General features: G+C 49.5%; 1 protein-coding gene across 2 annotated transcripts in view; it reads left to right on the top strand.

Moving 5' to 3' along the window:
- Positions 1-11,675: 11,675 nt before the first annotated feature.
- LOC102871282 (heparan-sulfate 6-O-sulfotransferase 2-like) overlaps positions 11,676-19,996 on the top strand; it is a 441,911-nt gene continuing 433,590 nt past the window's right edge. For both annotated transcript variants that reach the window (XM_006881804.1, XM_006881805.1), the window contains exons 1-2: positions 11,676-12,103; positions 12,890-13,408. In XM_006881804.1, coding sequence (XP_006881866.1) covers positions 11,676-12,103; positions 12,890-13,408 — 947 coding nt within the window. The remainder of the gene's footprint in view (positions 12,104-12,889; positions 13,409-19,996) is intronic.

The raw sequence follows: 19,996 nt of genomic DNA, 5'->3' as shown, positions 1-19,996 counted from the left end.
AAGCTGTGTACAATCTCAATCTCTTCACCTTCCATCCTGATGCTGCCAATTGGTCCAGTCTTCTTGACATTGAGCCTCAATCCATATTGGAGGCTGCAGTCCTTGACCCTCTGCATCAGGTGCTTTGATGAATTGTGAATTGACAGTTTCCAGTTAGGAGATGGAAATTTTTGTTCCACACGTTTCCCTCCTTTTGATTAAGAATCTTACTATTATGAAATCCTTGATCATTGGGGTGTTTTTATGTTCCTTTACATGAAAAATGGTCTTGAAATCTTCCTAAGAAAGACTCTGGCCCCGTCATTTCAAGTTAGTTTGGGGAGAGGAGTTTGGGCATGAGGCAACCCAGCCTGTACAGCTTATCTGCAGTTTATGACTGAAACATCAGCCTACCAACACTTTACGTTAGGGCACCGAGCAAGTTTGGAGACTAAAGTGTCTTTACAGTGAATTGTTTATATCAGATTAGTTATCCCTCCATGTTTCCTAAAATCTGACCTTGTTAGCTGGGATGTTTTTTTATGAAAGCAATGATGGCTTAAAACCATTTTGAGTCAATGTCCTTGTTATCGTTGCCGACCTCAGACTCGCAGCAGCCCCAAGTGCAACAGGATGAAACCCTGCCTGATCCCGCACCATTCTCACAATTGTTTCAGTGCCCTTTGTTGCGATCATGGCACTGATCTATCTTGTATTAACACCAAACATGAAATCACTCCATTTAGGATGCCATGGCATGTATTATATGTATTGTGGAAGATGGGTTCTGTCTAGCCATGTGTCTTGAATGTGATCAACAAAGAAACCAGCCTTTCCTGCCTTCTTGACCCTGAGTCCATCCTGGTACATGGCTGTTGGCATTCCTTTACTCCTGTCACAGCCTCTTAGCACTTCCAGCTGACCTGAGATTTGTCCTTGATAAGAGAGTCAGAAGCCCTTTATTTGGCAACTCATTATCTGGCTCTTTCCCAGAAGACACTGGAACACCATATGTCAGTTTGTGCTTTGACTTGCCACCAAACTTCTGGCAAGATCTACAAATGTGGAAACATTTCAGGTGACATGCCGAGTGTCTTTTCTTTTACTTTAAACAACATCCATCCCTCTCCTTCTCTCAGTGAAAAGCAGCGTTTTGACTTGCTAAAAAAAAAAATAATAAACTATTTGTTTTTCAACTGGGTTGTAGATGTTGACTACTGGGTCGTAGATGTAGATGTTGTAGAGGCCACACGCTGTTCTCCTGATGAAAGCCTTCCCCGCTGCCTACCATGGCATGTTCTTTCTGCCACAGACTGAGGGTAAGATTTGCAGTTGGAGAGAGCTGGGACACTTTTCACACCACCTCGTGGACATACCAAGGGCACGAGGACAGGCAAGCCAAACCGTTTTGGGAGGAAACACTTTTCTTTCTGGGACCAAGATCAAAAAGGTGGGGAGGAGCGATTGGCCCACTCTTGATGGTCCTCTGTGTTTTCACTGTCTCAGTGTTCACTTGCTATCCTTGACTTTCTTTATGTTCTTCTATTTCCTTATATCCATGATGAATGAGTTCCTGCCTGGAGAATGTGGACCCATATTGGGGAAGACCCTCAGCGAGATGGATTGACACAGTGACTGCAACAATAGGTTGGCTCATGGTGGAAATTGTGAGGAGGGTGCAAGATAGGAAAACTATGACTCAACAGCACCTATTAACAATGTAGTCAGTGAAATCTCCCAAACAACAATCCTTAAGTCATAAATTGCCAAATATGGGGAAACCTAACATCTCTTGGGCTTCTATACATTGTCATGTTCTATGTGAAGTGCCTTGGGAATCACCTGATACTGTCATATGTGCTTTGTGAGATAAGGGAGCAGTCATCAATGGCAGCTCTGTATTTACTGGGCGCCCACTGGGTGTTCGTTTCTTCACCCCTTGGAGACTCCACTCCTACCCTGTGTGAAATGAGAACGTGCCTCACAGGACTGTCACAAAGTTTCTGTCAGTGCCTTTGAACATATATGGTAAGGTGTGATGCCCTTGACCAAATAGTACTGTTATTGGGCACAATGGAGGATTTGAAAAAGAAAGAAGCCAAAGTCGTGGGCTTAAAGTTTAATATAGTGACAATTTCCGGCCCTTTCAAAGCAAAACAAAACAAGTATAAAATAATGCAAGTAAAGTCTTAAGGTTTCATGTATTGAGTTATCTTCTAGTCAGTACTGTCTTCATCTCTGCTTCAGTTGTTTAAATTCAGGTTCTGGACCTGCACACTATCCCCTATGGACCATCCTAGCATGTGCATTTATGGACAAGTACCCACACTCGCTCACCCATCATGATCCCTATCTGCTCTGCTTTCTAGGACGAGGATTCTCTGAATCTGTGCATTCCATCTTGGGATAGACTGTCACATGCTCTCCAGCTCAAACACAGATACCTTGGAGCTGGAAGAGGACCAGTGGGACCTCAAGAGTCAGTCCAGCCTGTGAAATTAGATCTGGCAACAAGCGCTTCCTAGTTGCATAGCTGTGACTCTGAGCCTCAGTTTATTCATCTGTAAAATGAATGCAGCAGAAGACACTAGCTCACTGGTTTGCCTACTGCCTTCATTGTGTGCCAAGTTATTCAGTAAAGCACTTGAGCACAGCAGATGCTGAGCGTGGGAACCGTGACTGAGGCTGCATGCTAAGACCTCACCATGGCCAGCATCCCTGAACACTGTGCAGATTGTCGGGATCGCCACCTTGACATGTCACCTCTTTCACCCTCAGTTACTTTCTTACTACCCCATTCAGCCCCACCAACCAATTCTATTTCACCCCTTCTTGTTGATGGTTTGGATCTCATCTTTGACTTCAGCTAAATCTTCTACAAGATGATCCCCATTAAAGTGACTTTTTCCAGTATAGAAGATGAATGTATAAGGTGCCTTTTACCAAGTTCATTTCTCTGCTACTTTAATGTTGCAACTCTCTGAATTATAATGCACTTGATGGAACGTCACTTTGGAGAATATGTACAAAAAAAAATAAAAGCAAATCCTCTTCCAGGTTTTGCTAGAGAGCCCAGTTGAGGGCTCTAGTTGCCTCCAGTCTGGCTCTCTGTTATTAAAAATTAATTTTCATTTAGTCTGTGACATATATGGCTTCTCTAAACTAATTTTCTCTTTGCCTCTGCTATTCTTATAAGACATACCTTATCCCCTTCAAGCCCATTTGCCTGACAAAGAAATCCTTTTCCTGGGAGCATCTTTGGCCCCCTCAGGTTTGCTTCTTACAGATCTTTCATGTGGCTCCGAGATATTATTTTCAACCCTTGTACTTTATTATTCAAAAGTGGAGCGGACTTCCAGGGAGACCAGTCAGGTGATGGGCCATGGGCAGGCTCCTCTCTGGCTGAGATTTCACAGTAAACAAACAAATGGGACATTGCAGGCCATTCTTGTAGATATTATTACCGAAACCTACCTAGGGAGCTTTGGTGGTCTAGAAGAAGGTCTGGTAAGATGCTGCTCTGCAGTCCCAAAGCCACGCCATTGAAATCCACCAGCTGCTCAGCACATGATGGATGGGAAATTTCCTCCTGTGTGATTGATTTACTACCTCTGAAAACCTACTGGAGTGTCAGCTATGGGCGAGTTGTGACTCAACAGTGAACAACAACCACGACAACGGGAACCTTAAAATTATATCCATACAAGTTGGGACCTCTGGTGACCTGATGGTAAGAAGCTGTGCTGCAACCTCAGAGGCATGTGGTTTGAATGTGCCATGTCCTCTTTGGGAGAAGGCCCTGAGAATCCGCTGGAGGGTCAGCTTTGGGTTGGTTCTGCTTGGATGACACACAACAACAACAGTGTAGAGGAGCTTGATGGCACAGGCTGTATGGAGTTACACTGCTAACCCAAGGCTATGACTCTCTGGAAATTTGAACGGACCAAGCAGCTCCACAGAAGAGGGATGCATGATCTTCTCTGAAAACAATGGAGGACCAGGTGTACGTCTGCTCTGACTCCACGGCAAAAAGATTTTTTAGACCTAGAGATTTGGTGTTTTTCTTCAATCTAGGCAGTGTTGTTGTTGTTAGGTGCCTGAAAGTCAACTATGACACATAAAGATCCCAAGAACAGCAACAGATCTGAACCTTGCCCTACTTTGAGTCATTCTCAAGATCTCTGATACGCTCTTTCCCAGCATGGCATCTCTTTCTGAGAACTGGTCCCTCCTAACGACATCCCAGGCAGCAGATCTTTAAGATTCAGTCTTGTGTGTATGAGCGGAGAGGAAAGATAGCTCGCCGAAGCACTTCTACTTCTCTGACTCAGCTACTAACTGGGGGGTGGGGAGGTCATCTTTGATAGGAGCTTTCTGTTGCCATCATGGTGGGAAAGAGCCGAGTTCTTCCTCTTCCACTTCTCATTAGCTAGAGGAGCTCAGATGCCAACAAACTCCCACTGGGAGGGGCCTTCAAGGTCATCTCAGACAGCCTCTCATGTGACCAAGGTCAGCAACTAAAGCCCCAGAGATGTCAAATGACGAATTCACGGTCACACAGTGAGTCGAGGCCAAACTGGGACACAGACCTGAGTTTCTGAACACCTAAACAGAGGCTCTTGGAATTAATTGCTCCATGGAGTAGGAGTGAGGGGCTGGTACTGGAAAGCCTTGTTCAGCTCTGGCTCCTGCAAGTGAATGAGAAACTGATCCTTTCCCACCCCCACTCCCAGTCAGACTGCCTATGACCTGACCAGCTACTCAAGTGAAAATGCCTTTGGCCAGATCAACCATTAACTTTTGAAGTGAATGGAGCTGAACGTTACTGTCAAGAATTTAGAGTAGAGCCAGTCCTGCAGGTCCAGCCCTCAACCTTCTCTCCACTTCAGCTCCTCCAGTCATCTTCCCCTTTGCCCTGTTCCCCATGTATGCTTCACAGCGTCCTGTTGAAGGCTCATTCCTGGGGATGAAGCATTACCTTCTGGTTCTTGTTTAGTTGATGCCGCTCGGGAGAGGTCATGTATATATGCCCCACTCCTCAATAAAATTGAGCGGATCAGGGTTTCCTCTTTCAAGGCACCCCAGTTAGAAGGGTGATGGAGAGGTGTGGAGGGAGGGTGAGAAAAGAGAGCCAAGAAATAAGATAGGAGCCAAAGATAACCTAGGTCACAGTGGCTGGCCCACACCCCTGTCATTAAATATGCATAAGTTGTGCAAAAGAATCCAGAGGGCTCAAAACAAAGGCATTGCAAGTTGCAAGGGAAGAAGAATGAATGTTCCCTGAAGATCTCCTTCTTTCAGGAACTAGGCTAAGCATTCCGTTCCCAGCTGATGAACTCAGTGAATGTGCTGGAGGAAATCAGCGAGATCATTACCATTGGCTCCATTTTCATGGACGAAAAAACTGAGGCTTTGGGAGAGTTCCTAGGACCTAGAATAAAACCCAGAGCGACCTGCTGCTTCAGACCTTTGCCTTTTCCTCTTTAAGAAAGCTCATTTGGGTTTGGATTCTTCTTTGCTAACCCACCCAACCAGCTTTTCCAGGGTATCTGGTCGGGTTATTTTGTATGAGGCAAAACTGAGGCTCAAAGATGTGAAAAAACGGTCCTGGGCACATTTATGATTGTTAAATCCCTGCCTTACAGTAGCTTTAATATTCCTGTCAGAACTGACATTTCCACTCACTATCACTGAGAAGAGGAGGAATTTCCCTGGCAAAGGGATGATGGGAATCCTTCATCTGGAGAAAGGTGGCCATCAGTCTGCAAGTTCAAAGTGAGGGGCCAACCGTGAATCCCATTCCAGCTTATCTTGTCTTTGCAGCATCCGAGTGTTTAGCGTGCGCATCATGCTAGCACCGTCCTCCTCTTTGAATTCATCAAGGCCGAGGAAATCTAGGTTTTGTAAGGCTAGACAAATAAGGCTCAGTGTTTGGGGCGGGGGTGGGGTGGGGATAGATGACTGTTGCAAGTGATGTATAGAACACAGTCAACCTGCTCACAGTTTAAAGCTGGAATTTCAGAACTGTGTTTTCATTAAGCAGTGCTGTTCGTACTGTTTGGAGCGACACACAAAAACAGTAATGGATTGACTCAATAGTTTGCATGCCTTCAATCTCAGTAGCAAAAGCGCCTATTATTGAGAGTATGAGCAGTTTAAAAAAAAAATAGAGACAGCTGGGAAGGCAGGGTTGTGGCGACCACTCGGGGTAAGTGGGAAAGTGCACTGCCTTAATGTCCCGTGTTCCCTCCGCAGAGCACCAGCGCCTTGGTTGAAGCTCTGTGTGTTGTAATTTGAACAGGGGGCGTATCACCCCTTTCTTCTAAATGAAAGGTTGCCAATTTGTGCCCAACAGCCACTCGATGGAGAAAGCTGTGGCCATCTGTTTCCCTAGAGACTCACAACCTTAGAAACCCTATAGAGTAGCTCTCTTCTCTCCTATACCCCCCCCCAAAAAAACCAAGTTCACTGCCACTGAGTCAATTCCGGTTCAGAGTGATCCTCCATCGTGTTTCTGAGGCTGTCTTTATAGAAGAAGACCATTATGCTGAGCGAAATATCTCAGTCACTAAAGGACAAATACTGCACAGTGCCATTGTTGTAAAACGGGACTGACATCAGGGTTGAGGGGAGACTGAGAAAGATGGGATAAATTATGTGTATTGCATTGAAACAGATGAGGGAGAGAACTGTTTAAAAGGGATGTATGATAAGGTATTATTGTCATGACAGGAGTCCAGAACGAAGGGAGCAGAGTGGAGAGGACTTAGGAGGTGGGATTGTATACCAATGAAAGAATTTTTGTTTTACTTTTTAAAGAGAAGAGTGAACTGGGGGGAAGGGGTGGGCAGGGAGAAAAGTGCAACAATGTATGAATGGAAATCCAGTGTCTGTAAATTTTCATTTAAATTAATAATCATAATAATTTAAAAAAGAAAAAAAGAAGAAGACCACCCAGTTTTCCCCCATGGAGTTGTTGGTGTATTCGAACCACTGACCTTATAGTTAGCAGTTCAAGGCATCACACAATAATGCTAGGTAAAGGAGGGGCTCAGCAAAACAAGTAAGTTGTATATGAGCGATAAAGAGACACACATCCCCCCCAAGAGGAGTTGACCAAAGTGGCAGCCATGAAAGGTTCATTTAGCAGCGATTGTGAGGATGAGGCAGGGTCGGGCAATGTTTTGTTCTCTTGTACATAGGAAATTGGTACCAACTTGATAGCATTGCACAGCAGCTAAACCCCATTAAGGTCTGTGGTACAAATCCACCAGTGGGACTGCAGTGGAACGACCTGCATGTTGTACAGAGCAATTCTTCTCTGGAGTTGCTAACGAGTTGGAAGCTACTTGGTTAGAGGTTTGTTTCATTTGGTTAGTGTTTGGGGTTTTTTTAAAGTTGTTGTTGTTATGTGCCATCGAGCTACCTGCAATTTATAGTGACCCTATGTGCAATAGCCCTGAACCCTGTTCTATCCTGAGCCAACTTTACTGTTTCTGACACACCTACCCTCATTACCCTAGTCAACCCATTTCATCAAGGGTCTTCCTCTCTTTTGCTGCCCCTCCACCCTCCCAAGCATGATGTCTCTCTCCAAGGACTGGTCTCTCCTTGCAACATGCTCATAGACAAAGCCTCTGAATCAGCCTGGTTTAACCCTCTCTAGGACGAACCTGTTGGTTTTCTTAGCAGTCCATGGTATATTCAATACTCTTCTCCAGCACCACAGCTCAAAGCATCAATTCTCCTTCTATCCTCCCTAGTCATTGTCCAGCTTTCTGATGCATAGCAAGTGATTGCAAAGACCATGGCCTAGATCAAGCACACCTTAGTCTCCAGAGTGAAATCATTGCTCTTCAGGCCCAGAAAAAGCCCGTGGTTGTCTGGTGGGATCAAATATGTGACTGCCCCATAGACACTCACGGTCTGGACCTATGATTTTCTCCCTGGGATGAGGCCCTGAATGTTTGGCAGCACTTTGGCCCTTAAGGAAGAAAAGAAAACATTTGGCTTAGAAAGTGAGATCAGAAAAACTGAGCATGGCATTGATCTTGCCATTTTACAAAGAGGGAGCCCAAGCCCAGGAGCGAAGCTTCTTCAGAGGCATCTCACATCTCCTTAGTGACCGAGTCAGGCCCAGAAGCCCTGGTCTCTGTCTCTCAGGCCAGTGCTCTTTCAACTACCTCCTCCTGGCATCTCCACGTGACAGCAGCCAAACGCACATCTGGAAGTGCAGTGCAAGTAGGGCTGACCTTTACACTCCCAGAATCGTCAACCGTTTTGTGGAGACCATGGGAGAAGACAGTTCTGGAGAAATGATGAAAAAAGAACCACACTGTGAAGACAACCAGGCAGCTTGTTCAGACTGCAGAGTGAATTCTCTTCACTTTCCCAGCACAGAAGCCCAAATACACATGCAAGCAAACCCAGGTGGGTCTAACATTTCAGGAGCTGGAAACCTAAAGATTTGGCAATCTGACCAGATCTTGGGCTTGAGTGTTCCAGAGATTGTGAGGATGGCACAGGATAGGACAGGGTTCAGATCTGTTAGTCATAACGTTGCTACAGGTGCTTGAAGGCACCTAACAACGGGTGAAGCCAGGCTGCTCCTTGGAGACAAGGATTCTGAAGCTTCATCTGACATACTTTGGACATGTTGCAAGGAGGGAGCAGTCCTTGGATGGGGGCATCATGCTTGGGAAGGTGGAGGGACAGCGCAGGACAGGAAATCCCTCGATGAGATGGATTGATGCAGTGACTGGGGTAAATGGGGGTAGTTGTGTCAGTGTCAATAAGAGGATAGAGTAGGGTTCAGGGTTGTACACAGCCCTGTTGAGTCGCAGATGACTCAATGGCACATAACAATAACAACAACAACACCTTTTTATCACTCCCATGATCTCCCAGGCCTGTAAAAGACCCAATCCTGCAGCATCAGGGCCTTCCTTGGTCCATTTCTGGGAAGAACTGGCTCCTGGGAGTTGGGCCCAGTCCAGGGCTGTGAGAGGCCAGTGGAGCAGTCCTCCCTAACTGAGGCCTGGCTGTGGGAGAACATGGTGGCTGCATACACAGAATTCCCCACTTCTTCACAGGGAGTCTCTTCGCCCCAGGAGGCGTCCTTTGAGTCCTGTGGGAGCTGCACTCCCCCTAAAGATAGCTTTTGACCACTTCCAGGAGCCCTGGTAACTGGATTCCACCATTAGAGAGTCAATTCTTTGTTCCTGACAACATGATGAGGGGTGCAGAAGGGCTTTTAAAATGCAAATATCCTCCAGTGAGCTGTTGTGACACATCAGATCCCAGACACTGGACTTGTCACAAGACAAGACACAGACAGCCCGACTTGTCCTCTCTTTTACTCTTTAGTCTCACTTATTTGGGGCATCTTGTCAGGAAGCACCAGACCTTGGGGAAAAAAAGGCCATAGTGGGAAAAGTAGAGGGTCAGTAAAAGAGGGGAAGACATTCAAAGAGATGGATTGACATTAACTACAACAATGGATTTGACCATGGCAGAGATTGTGAACATGGTGTGGGATAGGGCGAGGTTTTGATCTGTTACTCATAGAGTCACTATCAGCTATAGTCAGCTCAATGGTACCTACCAAGAAATAACTACCTTGACTCTCCCCCCCATCTGAAAATCTGACTTTGTGTGTGTGTGTGTGCTTTCAAAGATGTGTGATACTGTTCATCACCCAACACAAAACTAAACCAAAACCCCAAGCCCACTGCTTTCAAGTACATTTCTACTCACAGTAACCCTGTAGAACAGAGGACTGTCCCATCAAGTTCTCACGGATGTCATCACATCTTTCTCCCACGGAGAGGCTGGTGGATTAGAACGTTCAACCTTTCAGTTAGCAGCAGAATGTCTGTTTAATCACTGATTCTCCAGGATTCCTTCTGAAAGGACTAAATCTTGTTTTCCCCTGTGCTTTGCATTATACATCTTCCAATCCCCCAAAGCACTTATCCTATTGCTCACCTGACTCTCTCTTATAGAAGAAACTCCAGTTAGTTGCTAGAAGCTTGATTGTGGGACTCCTCTGTCCTAGCTATATTGTCTTAGGTCCCACTGAGTGCTATCAGAGTGGTGGTCTCATGGCAATGAGCTGCCTGTACTGCATCACGAAGTGAGCCACCTACTTGACTGGCTAAAGAGACTGTCCTGTTGCCAAGGAGAAGGCAGACACGGCAGCCTGATTGAACTCCTGGGCTACTCCACGCTGTCTCAATCCCCAAGATTACCCCCCCCTTTACTAGGCCTCACAGGAAACAGGTTGTGGCCCACAAGCCGGGGGTTACCAGGGGAACCCCTGGAAAGCAACAGGGTCTGCCTTGTACATTACTGTGTCTGCTGTCGAAGGCAATGATCCCCAGGAGCCCACCGTCCCTTTCACCTGCAGCTGGACAGAAGGTCCCTCACTGTCCCCAAGAGAGGTGGGGACACAGGAAATCCAGCCAGGAAGAGCAGTGGCATGGCACTGAAGTAGTTGAGCAGGGACTCTTCTTTCTTACTTGACTCAGTCAGCACCTGAGATCTTGAGTCAACACAGCCTCCCATTTGGAGTTGCATGGTTCCCACATTCCATCCTTTCAGGGACCCTGGCAGGACAGGGCATAATACTGATCTGATTTTACAGCAGGAGAAAACGAGGCTCAGGAGGTCCTAGTGATTTCCTGAGAGCCACCCATCAAAGAAGCTGGCAGATCTTATCCCGGACTCCTGGACCAGTGTTTCCTGCCTTATCACTCAGGGAGAACAAGGCTCAGGGCTGAGACACCTGGAGGGCCAGTCTGTGGAGGGACATGCCCCCCACCCCTGGCCTCTGCTCCCAGCTCCTCGTTCTGTGCTGACTGCACCATTCTGATACACCTCTGTTCACTTCCACTGTTCCCCACCTCACTTCCACAGCACTGGGATTGGCAGGAGGGCGTGATCATTCTTTGCAAACCGGTGCCCTGGCACATATAGCTAGTAGCTCTGCCCCATCAATCCGATGGGGAGAGCTAGCGTTCTGGGTTCCCAGGGGCTCTATCTTAAAGGGACAGCTCTTCATGTAAATCCCTACAGATTCTGCAGCAGGAGGAGGGGAGAAACCTTTTGAATGCTGGATGTTTAAGAATGACTCTTTTTTAGAAGGGGTGTTTAAGTGTCCCGAAATTGATAGATGGGACACGACTTCTCAAAACATGGTTCAAAACATGGGGGGTTGCTGTGTGACCTCGGGAGCCTCCCTATCCCTCTCTGGTCCTCAGTTACCTCACTTGTCACCTTACCCTGCAGCAGACAATGCAACAGATACAGTTCTTAGTCATTCAATGCAACCTTAAGTGAGTGGAAGCCCTCTTGCCAGCACGCGCTTCGCATTCTGTAAAAATGTTTTTGGTCATGCTTGCTCCTTCGTGCTGACTTACCTTTTCAGAGAAATTCCCTCCCTGCTACAGCCAGAGAATGGAAAGAGGCAGAAAGAGGAGGGCAGAGGTCCTGTTTGCACCTAGCTATTTAGGGGAGGCTGAAATGACAAGCCCAAGTGGAGTGATGCACTCACTTGAGTGACCTCCATTCCCCAAGACAGAAGGAAACGCCAAGTCCTCGCCTGCGAAGTGGCTAGAGCTCTTGGGCGTGAGGCATTATTATATAAATTCAGGCTCTCTCCTGATCTTAGTACCCTGAGTTGCCTGAAGCGGGGAATGGCACTGCCTGCGTGTGCAGCCCCGGCGCTCGGGCCGCCGCTGCAACCGGAGAGAGGAGCGCCCGCCCGCACCACCTGTCCCCGCCGGCATTCCAGAGTGGAGGCCGAGTTGGCAGCGAGCCGGCCGGGCTCCGCTGCCGCCTCAGTCCGCGCGGGCCCTCCTAGGGGTGTGTCTCTCGCCTTCAACTCCCAGCCGCTCCCGGACAAGCCCCGAAAGGCGTCTTCCTCCCAGGCGGGAGCTGCGCGCGCTCCGCTCTTCGCGCTGCTGCCCCGAGGCCGCCGCAGGCGGATGCACGACTTCAGGCGACGCTGGGACCTGGGCTACCTCTGCCGGGCCCTGCTCACTCGGGGCCTGGCCGCCCTGGGCCACTCGCTCAAGCACGTGCTCGGTGCGATCTTCTCCAAGATCTTCGGCCCCCTGGCCAGGTATGGTCTCAGCGAGCGCGGGGCTCGCGATTTCTTGCCGGGGAATGCGGGGACCGCGCGGGGCAAGGCGGCCGCGGCGAGAGGAGGGAAGGAAGCAAAGTTCCGGCGGCCCGGGGCGGCCGGGCTCGGGCTCCCGAGGGGCGCGGCGCGCATTGAGCCACATCACGGTACCCTCGCTACCGATCCGCGGGGCAGCGGCTCGCGGCATCTCCATGGGTTAGTCGGCCTGCCGCCAGGGTCCTCCTCCTGGGGACTCGGAACACCGGGCCCCGCGTGCACTCGAGGCGGACTCCAAAGGTGGACAACGGGTCTACGGCAGGATTGGGGACGCGTGGGGAGGGAGGCGGGCAGGCGGCAGGGCGCGTGCCCAGGGCTCTGGGACAGAACCAGAACAGATCCCGGTATACAAGCAGGATGGGTACGGGGCCACAGGGGCCAGGAGGAGCGGAGCAGGACTCGCGGGAGTCTGGCCCTGGGGTGCAAGTCTGGGATCGGGCCGGCGGGGGCCAGCAGTGTCCTGCAGGTCCGAAGCCCCGCGCAGTGGGTCTGGGTGCCCGGTGGGGGAGGGGCCGGCGGCCCGCGGGAAAGAGTGTTGGGGGGGGGGTGCGGCAGAAGCCGCAGCGCTGAGCCTGCCGGGAAGGAAGGAAGCGGGCCGGCCGCCGCGGAGGGCTTGGAGCGGAGGGGGGAGAGGGGCGCGACAGAGGCGCCGGGGGCGGGGGCGGTGCGAGCGCGCGGCGACGCGGGCCGAGCTGCGGGACTGACGTAACGAGCTTGGGTTTCCCCCAGCGTCGGGAACATGGATGAGAAATCCAACAAGCTGCTGCTGGCTTTGGTGATGCTCTTCCTCTTTGCGGTGATCGTCCTCCAGTACGTGTGCCCCGGCACAGAATGCCAGCTCCTCCGCCTGCAGCCGTTCAGCTCCCCGGTGCCGGACCCGTACCGCTCGGAGGATGAGAGCTCTGCCAGGTTCGTGCCCCGCTACAATTTCAGCCGCGGCGACCTCCTGCGCAAGGTAGACTTCGACATCAAGGGCGATGACCTGATCGTGTTCCTGCACATCCAGAAGACCGGGGGCACCACTTTCGGGCGCCACCTGGTGCGCAACATCCAGCTGGAGCAGCCGTGCGAGTGCCGCGTGGGTCAGAAGAAATGCACTTGCCACCGGCCGGGCAAGAGGGAGACTTGGCTCTTCTCCAGGTTCTCCACGGGCTGGAGCTGCGGGCTGCATGCTGACTGGACGGAGCTCACTAGCTGCGTGCCCGCTGTGGTGGACGGAAAGCGCGATGCCAAGCTGAGACCGGCCAGGTGAGTGCGCTCCCGCGACCGAGGCGGGTAGAGGGCAGAGGGCAGGGGGGCGCCACCTGGGACCCTGGGCGCTCTGGCGGCGGCCCAGCGCACGTTGGCTGCGGCCCCTGTTGGCCGGTTGGGCGGTGGGAGTGCGCCCGGGAGACATGAAGACTTGGCACCACAGGCAGAGCGGCCCTGGCGCGCGCTGGGCGCCTCGTCCCTGACTGCTTCCCAGTCTGCTCCTTTCTTACACCGGCACAGAAGCCTCCAGTCCCTGCTCTTGGCCTCTTTCCCCGCGCTAGAATCCTCTCCCCCTCTTACTCCTGCTTTGCTTCCGATCTTTCCACTCCTGGACCTTCACGCTTGCTTTCCTAGCCCTCCCTTGCCCCTTTTCTGCGTTTCTTCTTCTGTTTCCTCTCTCCCTGCCTGACTTTTTCCTTCCCCCCCCTCACAGTTTGACTCTCCTGAGGCGAATGGGTGACTCTCTGGAGCCCCTTCTTTTCTTCTTTCTCCCTCCTTTCCCTCTCCCACTTGCTTTCCTGCTCCTTCCAGACCCTCCCCTCCCAGGAAGAGTGGGTGTCCCTCTGCCGCCTTCTGGGGACATTTCGAGAGAGGCTTGTGGTGCATGCGAGGCCTCCGCAGCGCTTGGAGGGGCAGGGGGGGCGCCCCGAGGGCAGAGAGACAAGTTAGGCAGGCTGTTTGTGTGTTGGGGATGCTGTTCCAGACCTCATGTGGGGTTCTGCTGCGGGCAGCCTCACTTGATTTACAAAAGCCTGCGCCTGGAGCGCAGGGCGCCGCCAGCCCAGCTGCCGAGAACTCAAAGCTGACGCGGAAAGGGGCTGATTTATGGAAGCGCCTGGAGCCAGTTGCTGCTGAAGCGAGAGTTTTTCCTCCCCTTAGCCGCAATGCCCGGTTGCTTGAGGCCGGGGAGTGCAGTATAGGGAGGCGGGGTGGAGGGCCATGTTGGGGTGCAGTTGCCCCAGCCCGGGTTTCCGAGTCACCAGCCTCCAGAACACAAATCTGGGCAGGAGCAGAGAGTTCAGGCCACGGAAACAGTGAGTCAGACCCGCAAGGTACAGTTAAGATGAGACCTCTGAGCAGGCCTGACAGAGCTCCCTGCCTCCCTGCAGGTGACCCCAAGGGCTGCTGCAGTGACAAACCCGTCTCGGAGCCCCTGGGGCCCTACATGGGGATAGTCAGTGCTGGGACCCGGTGGGTTTTGGCTGGTGGCACTTGAAAGCAACAGCCAGTAAAGTAAGGTCTCTTATACCCCGCCACCGCCCTGTGACCTTGTCACTGAGACCCTGGAAACCCTGAATGGCGGTTCTACTCTGTCCTGTAGGGTCACTTCCAGTTGTAATAAACTCAGAGACACTGGGTTTCATTTTGGGTATGACACCCATTCTACCAAAACTTGTCCAACTTTGATTTCCTTTCTCATTCTAGCAGCTTTACCTCCCCTTTCGCATATCCCAAGAGAGCCTTGATTCCAGACAGGTGGCCACCCCATTCCACTGGGGAAAGTTGTGTGAGTCATTGTCGCAACAAGGTCCTGGTGTTTAAAAAGCTCCCGAACAATTTGGCAACATAGGCTCTCTTGCTGATGGAGCTTGTAGGTGTAGTGAGGGGTGGTGGTATGAAAGGAAAGAAAGAAAAAAAAATCGCTTTTGGACAAAAATAGGATCTCACAGCCATGACTGTGGCAGAGAAGAAAAAAAAACCCAATCCAAAAAGCAACCCGAGGTCTTAGCCACCACCCTGGCTGTATCTGGAATCCTAGAGGGTACATATACTTTAACAGTTAATGCCATTTGAAAGTGTACACCTGGGTGCATCCAGCAACCCAAGCCTTCTGCCACTGAGCCATTTCCAACAGATGAAGACCCTCCATTTAGTTTCCAAAGAGAAGACTCATTGGATCACCTGGAGATTTTGAAACAATTACCCTCTTTCTAACTAGCAGCCCAGGATGTGACATATGGATCCACAAAGCCATGGTCTAAGGTGATCTGTAAAAAACCCAAATAAAACACATCCCCATTGCTGCCTAGTTGGTTCCCACTCCCAGCTATGCTGCAGGCCAGAGCACACAGACCTCATAAGGATTTCTTACATAAATATTCAAGAGAGCTGATTGTCTTCCATTTTTCTTTGTTTTTGAGTGGCTGGTGGATTTGATCTACCCGCCTTTTAGGTAGCAACATAATTTTTGAACCGCTGCACCTCCAGGCCTCCTCATGTGGTCTCAATACTATTAACTCAGTCTCTGTGATCTGGATTATTTATTGGCTTGGGTGCTCTGGCAGGTTGCCTCTAACTCTTTCTCTCAGACAATCCAGACCCCTCAAAGCAGAGACTATAGCCTCTTGGAGTGTCTCAAATGGAATCAGTGATTTGAAATGAAGTGAGTCTTTTCTTGGTTGGGGAAAAAGGGTGATACCACAGTGCCATCTAGTATGATCATAAAAGAACCACTTTAAAAAAAAAAGTCAGAGCCACTGACTTGGTTATTGGCAAAAAAAGGGAAATCAAATTCACTAGAGAAATGCTTTTCTACCTCGAAGGCACTTTTTGATTTCATTATTGCCTGCCCACTTCCAGAAATCTTCATTTCCAAGAATAGAGATGTCCTGAGGGTTCCAGAATGTTGACAGATTGATACTTGCAGGAGTAGGATGGGAGAGGGAGTGTGTGTGGTTCCTGGGGATCCATGTGAGAAAAGGTGTGCATGTGTGTGAGAGTGAGTGTGTGTATGTAAGTGTGTGTGTAAATTTAGAAGTGAAGGTAGCTGCGCTGGTGGTGGTGATACATGAGGTTGAGGGACTGGTCCCAGGAGAGGAGAGTCAGCCATGTGGCACAGCCTCCCCATGCCAGCTGGTGGTCTCTGTGCTCCGCTGAACCAAAGGGAATAAGCAGCTCTGGCAGCTTAGGCCTGGAGTCCAGACACCTGGACCTTAGTTCCAGGCCAGCCCTGAACCAGCTGTGTGACCTTGGACCAGAGCTCGCCTGCACAGTGCTTTCTAGCTTGTGATCACTTTGCGCATCCTTTATCTTTGGGCACTATTCTTGGAAGGAGGGCAGGCAGGGCTGAAGTAGTCCCATTTATCAGAAGAGAGCGAGGCTCCAAGAGATTGAAGGATTCCCCAAGGTCGCTGGGCTCTTTAGTCCCACAGGAGGGATCCGCCTCCAGGAATGTCTGCCTCCACACCTCTTGCCCTGTTGGAACGAGGGCTTTTGTAAGAACACAGTGAGGTAATGCATAGTAGTGGTGAGTACCACATGGGGAGGTGTGAGGGAGCTTTGGGCCAGTGTGGTCAATCCCTTTGCGTGAGGAGCTGGGTTTTCTGCCGTCCCTGAGGCTTATGTTTTTCAAGAGTAGGGCCAGAGTGCAAAGGAGTCTCTTGTTGTCCTGTCGGAAATCCCTGCAAAGCTGGGTGGGAAAGGAGGAGAACAGGCCTGGTGGATAAAGGGCAGGAGAAGCCCTTAGCAGCATCGAGGACCACCCCTGACTCAGAGTCACCCATTCACATATGGGGAGGGGGCGGGACAGGCCAGGATGGCAGCCAGCCAAGACCAAGAAAGCTTCTCCCAGTGCTGTGTGTGAGCTGCTGCCCTGCCTGGGTTGATGGTCCAGTGCTCAGCTGATATATAACCGCGGAGGAGAAACACAAGCGAGTACGCTTCCTGGAGAGGACAAAGAGTGTGTGCTTGGCTGACAAAAGGCTCAGTTGTTCGTTAACAATAAGATTCTTCTAAAAGAATTCAAAATCGCATTTCATGTGTGTCTCTGTCAGTATGTCGTTGAGGGAGGTCAGAGGAGGGTCCTATTTTTGTGGGATTTCGAAGGTCGTTTTTGGAAAGTGTAGCAAAACATGGTTGTTGCTCACCAGTTGGTAAAACTCCTGATTCAGTTCTGCAGGGTTTTCTCAGGGCTGGCTTCTCCTTTCAGAGCCAAATCTAGTGTGTAGCTGGGACTGAAGGAGGAATTCTGAATTGGGCCCAAAGAAATTGTACCAGCTTCATCTTCACAACAGCAAGATGGATGGGCACAGTGCCTGACAATGGGTTCAAGATGGTGAGGATGGCACAGGAGAGGACAGAGTTCCGATCTGTTATTCATGGGATTGCCATGAGTCAGGCTGTTTGTCGTGTGTGGTTTCTTGCCACTAGGCCACTAGGCCACCAGAGCGCCCTGTGAATCATAGGTCAGCTCCTTGACACCTAAAAAGAGAAGCAGCATCTTCACGGTGGTCTGTACTGGCTGCCACGTGGGAGTGGAAGAGGAGGTAAAAGTTAACTATTCCAGAGCTGTCCAAATCACAAAACATTTCTGTGGAAAGAATCTCATCATCATATCCAAGTTATGTGTTAGATTTTTGGCATCTAAATTTATTTAGCAGTCATGCTGAAGTGTAATTGACTGCCATAGTGGGAAAGAGCTGCGCTGCAATCCCAAAGGTGCACATTTCGAATCCACCAGCTGCACTGTGGGAGAAGGATGGGCCATCTTGTCCTGTGCTATTTACTGCCTATGAAAACACACTAGAGGGCCAGGTATGGGTCAGTTACCACTCAGTGGCAAACAGCAGCTATGTTTCACGAAAGACACATGACACGTCATTCTCTCTCCCTTAGAGCCTCCAGTAGGACAAAATAATTTGAGATTTTAGAATTTAGTAACAATGATGGATTATATTTGGCAACTGTGTGAAAATCACCAATGCCATTACAATGTCACCTAAGAGTAAACAGCAGAGAAATGTCCATGTGCCCTTGCGCAAGTATAGTTTGAATTAGTAAGCGTGATGGAATAACTACTATGCCCCAGTATCTCCATCCTTACCTGAAGCCATCAAAAATTAGAATGTGGAGTGGCAGGAGGGAGTGAAGGAAATGGGAAAGGTCTGGCGGGGACCTGAAAAGACAGGGAAATGACAGGCAAGGTCCAATGGTGATTAATATTATAAAACATAATGCATGAGAATGACTGTATGAAACACAGTATGAACGAAGAACACTGTGAAACACAATGTAGATGAACTTTGTCAGCAAACCAGATGTTGTTTTTACCATCGGGTGAGAACCGACCCGTAGCTGACCCTCTGGTGGGTTTTCAGAGGCAGTTAATCGTATGGGAGGAGACTGCCAATCTTTCTCCCACGGTGGCCTCGAGCCATTTGCCTTTGGGATTGCAGCATAGCCTCTTGCCACTAGGCCACCAGACAGAGCTCACCAATATCAAATAAATTTAAAAAAAATTAGACTGTGAGATGCAGAATTGTAGGGCTCTCAGTTGAGGGTGAGGGCGAACATGTGCTTTGGAAAACTTCCTCCCATCTCTGCCATTAACACTGTAAAATGAGCAATCTAGAAGAGATCTTTTCTTAGGCTCTTCCCTCTAAGTTATGACAGACAGGTCAGAAAAGAGGGCCAGAGAAGGCCTTGGGTTGTAGATGGGTTCTAGAAGAAAGCAGGCGTAGCATTCTCCTGGTTTTGTGTGGGGCAGCAGCCTTTCCTAGCCTGTCCTGGTCCGTTCTGAGAAGGCTCCTACTTGCGAAGGGTTGCAGAGGCCCCTGGGGTGGGGCACCATTGGGGAGGATCTGGAACGACAGCAATGTGGTTGAACACCAGTGAGGATCCGTAGCTCTTATGTGGAAGGACGGGGCACAACACAAAGGGAAAGGGAGATTGGAATCCTAGTAAAGTCCCTCCATATTTCTAGTATAGAGTGGAAGTGATACTGTTTACCAAATGGAAAGACCAAGAGGGGGAATCTAATTTGGGCTGGATCTTGAAGAGTTAAGACTGGTCTCCAGTGGTGGAGGCTGGAGCTCAAGAACAGGCTAAGACTTACTTGCATCTGTGGAAGCTTACGAGCTAATTCTTTCGAGGGAGCTCTTGTGGCCCAGTGGTTAAGGAGTTAGTTTCACTGGCGATCCGAAGTCAGGCGATTAGACTCTACCAGCAGCTCCGAGGGAGAATAATGGGCTTTCCCCATGCAGTTTACAGCCTCTGAAAATGTGCTGTAGGTCAGCTATGAGTTGGCTCGGACTTAGCAGCACATAACAACAAGCAGCTTGAACCCAGTTCATCTGAATTCTCAGTTGGTGTCGTTATTTAATTGCTAACTGCAAGTCACTTGTGAGACTCTTAGCCAAGGAAAAGGATGTTTGAAAGAACAAAAAGGATGGACGGTTACATAAAAATATGACTGTATATAAAGTACATAAAAATGATAAATGTTGGTCTGTCAGAAACTAGCCAAAATGAAAAGGCAAGCATACCTCAAACTGGTGGAAATATTCAGAAATACAACAGGCCAAGGCTGACATCTTTCTAGTATAAAGAACATAAATAATTGACAACCGGAAAAACACATAACTAGTTTAAAGACAATAGAAAAACCATTTATTTACTCTGGTAGGAAAAAAATTAAAAGCTTAAACAGTAATAAGGGACAATTTTTGATTTTTTTTTGTGGTGGCGTTTTATTTTATACTGGCTTATTTACAAAGTTAGATTACATTGTTTTTCAAACCGACTCCCATTTCCTTCAGCCCTCCACCCATCAAATTGTGAACCTCTCCTCACCCCTAAGCTTCTACC

The sequence above is a fragment of the Elephantulus edwardii genome, unplaced genomic scaffold, assembly GCF_000299155.1.
Source record: "Elephantulus edwardii isolate Elephantulus edwardi_28Jun2011 unplaced genomic scaffold, EleEdw1.0 scaffold00016, whole genome shotgun sequence".
Lineage (NCBI taxonomy): Eukaryota > Metazoa > Chordata > Mammalia > Macroscelidea > Macroscelididae > Elephantulus > Elephantulus edwardii.
This window is presented reverse-complemented; position numbering and strand designations above follow the sequence as displayed.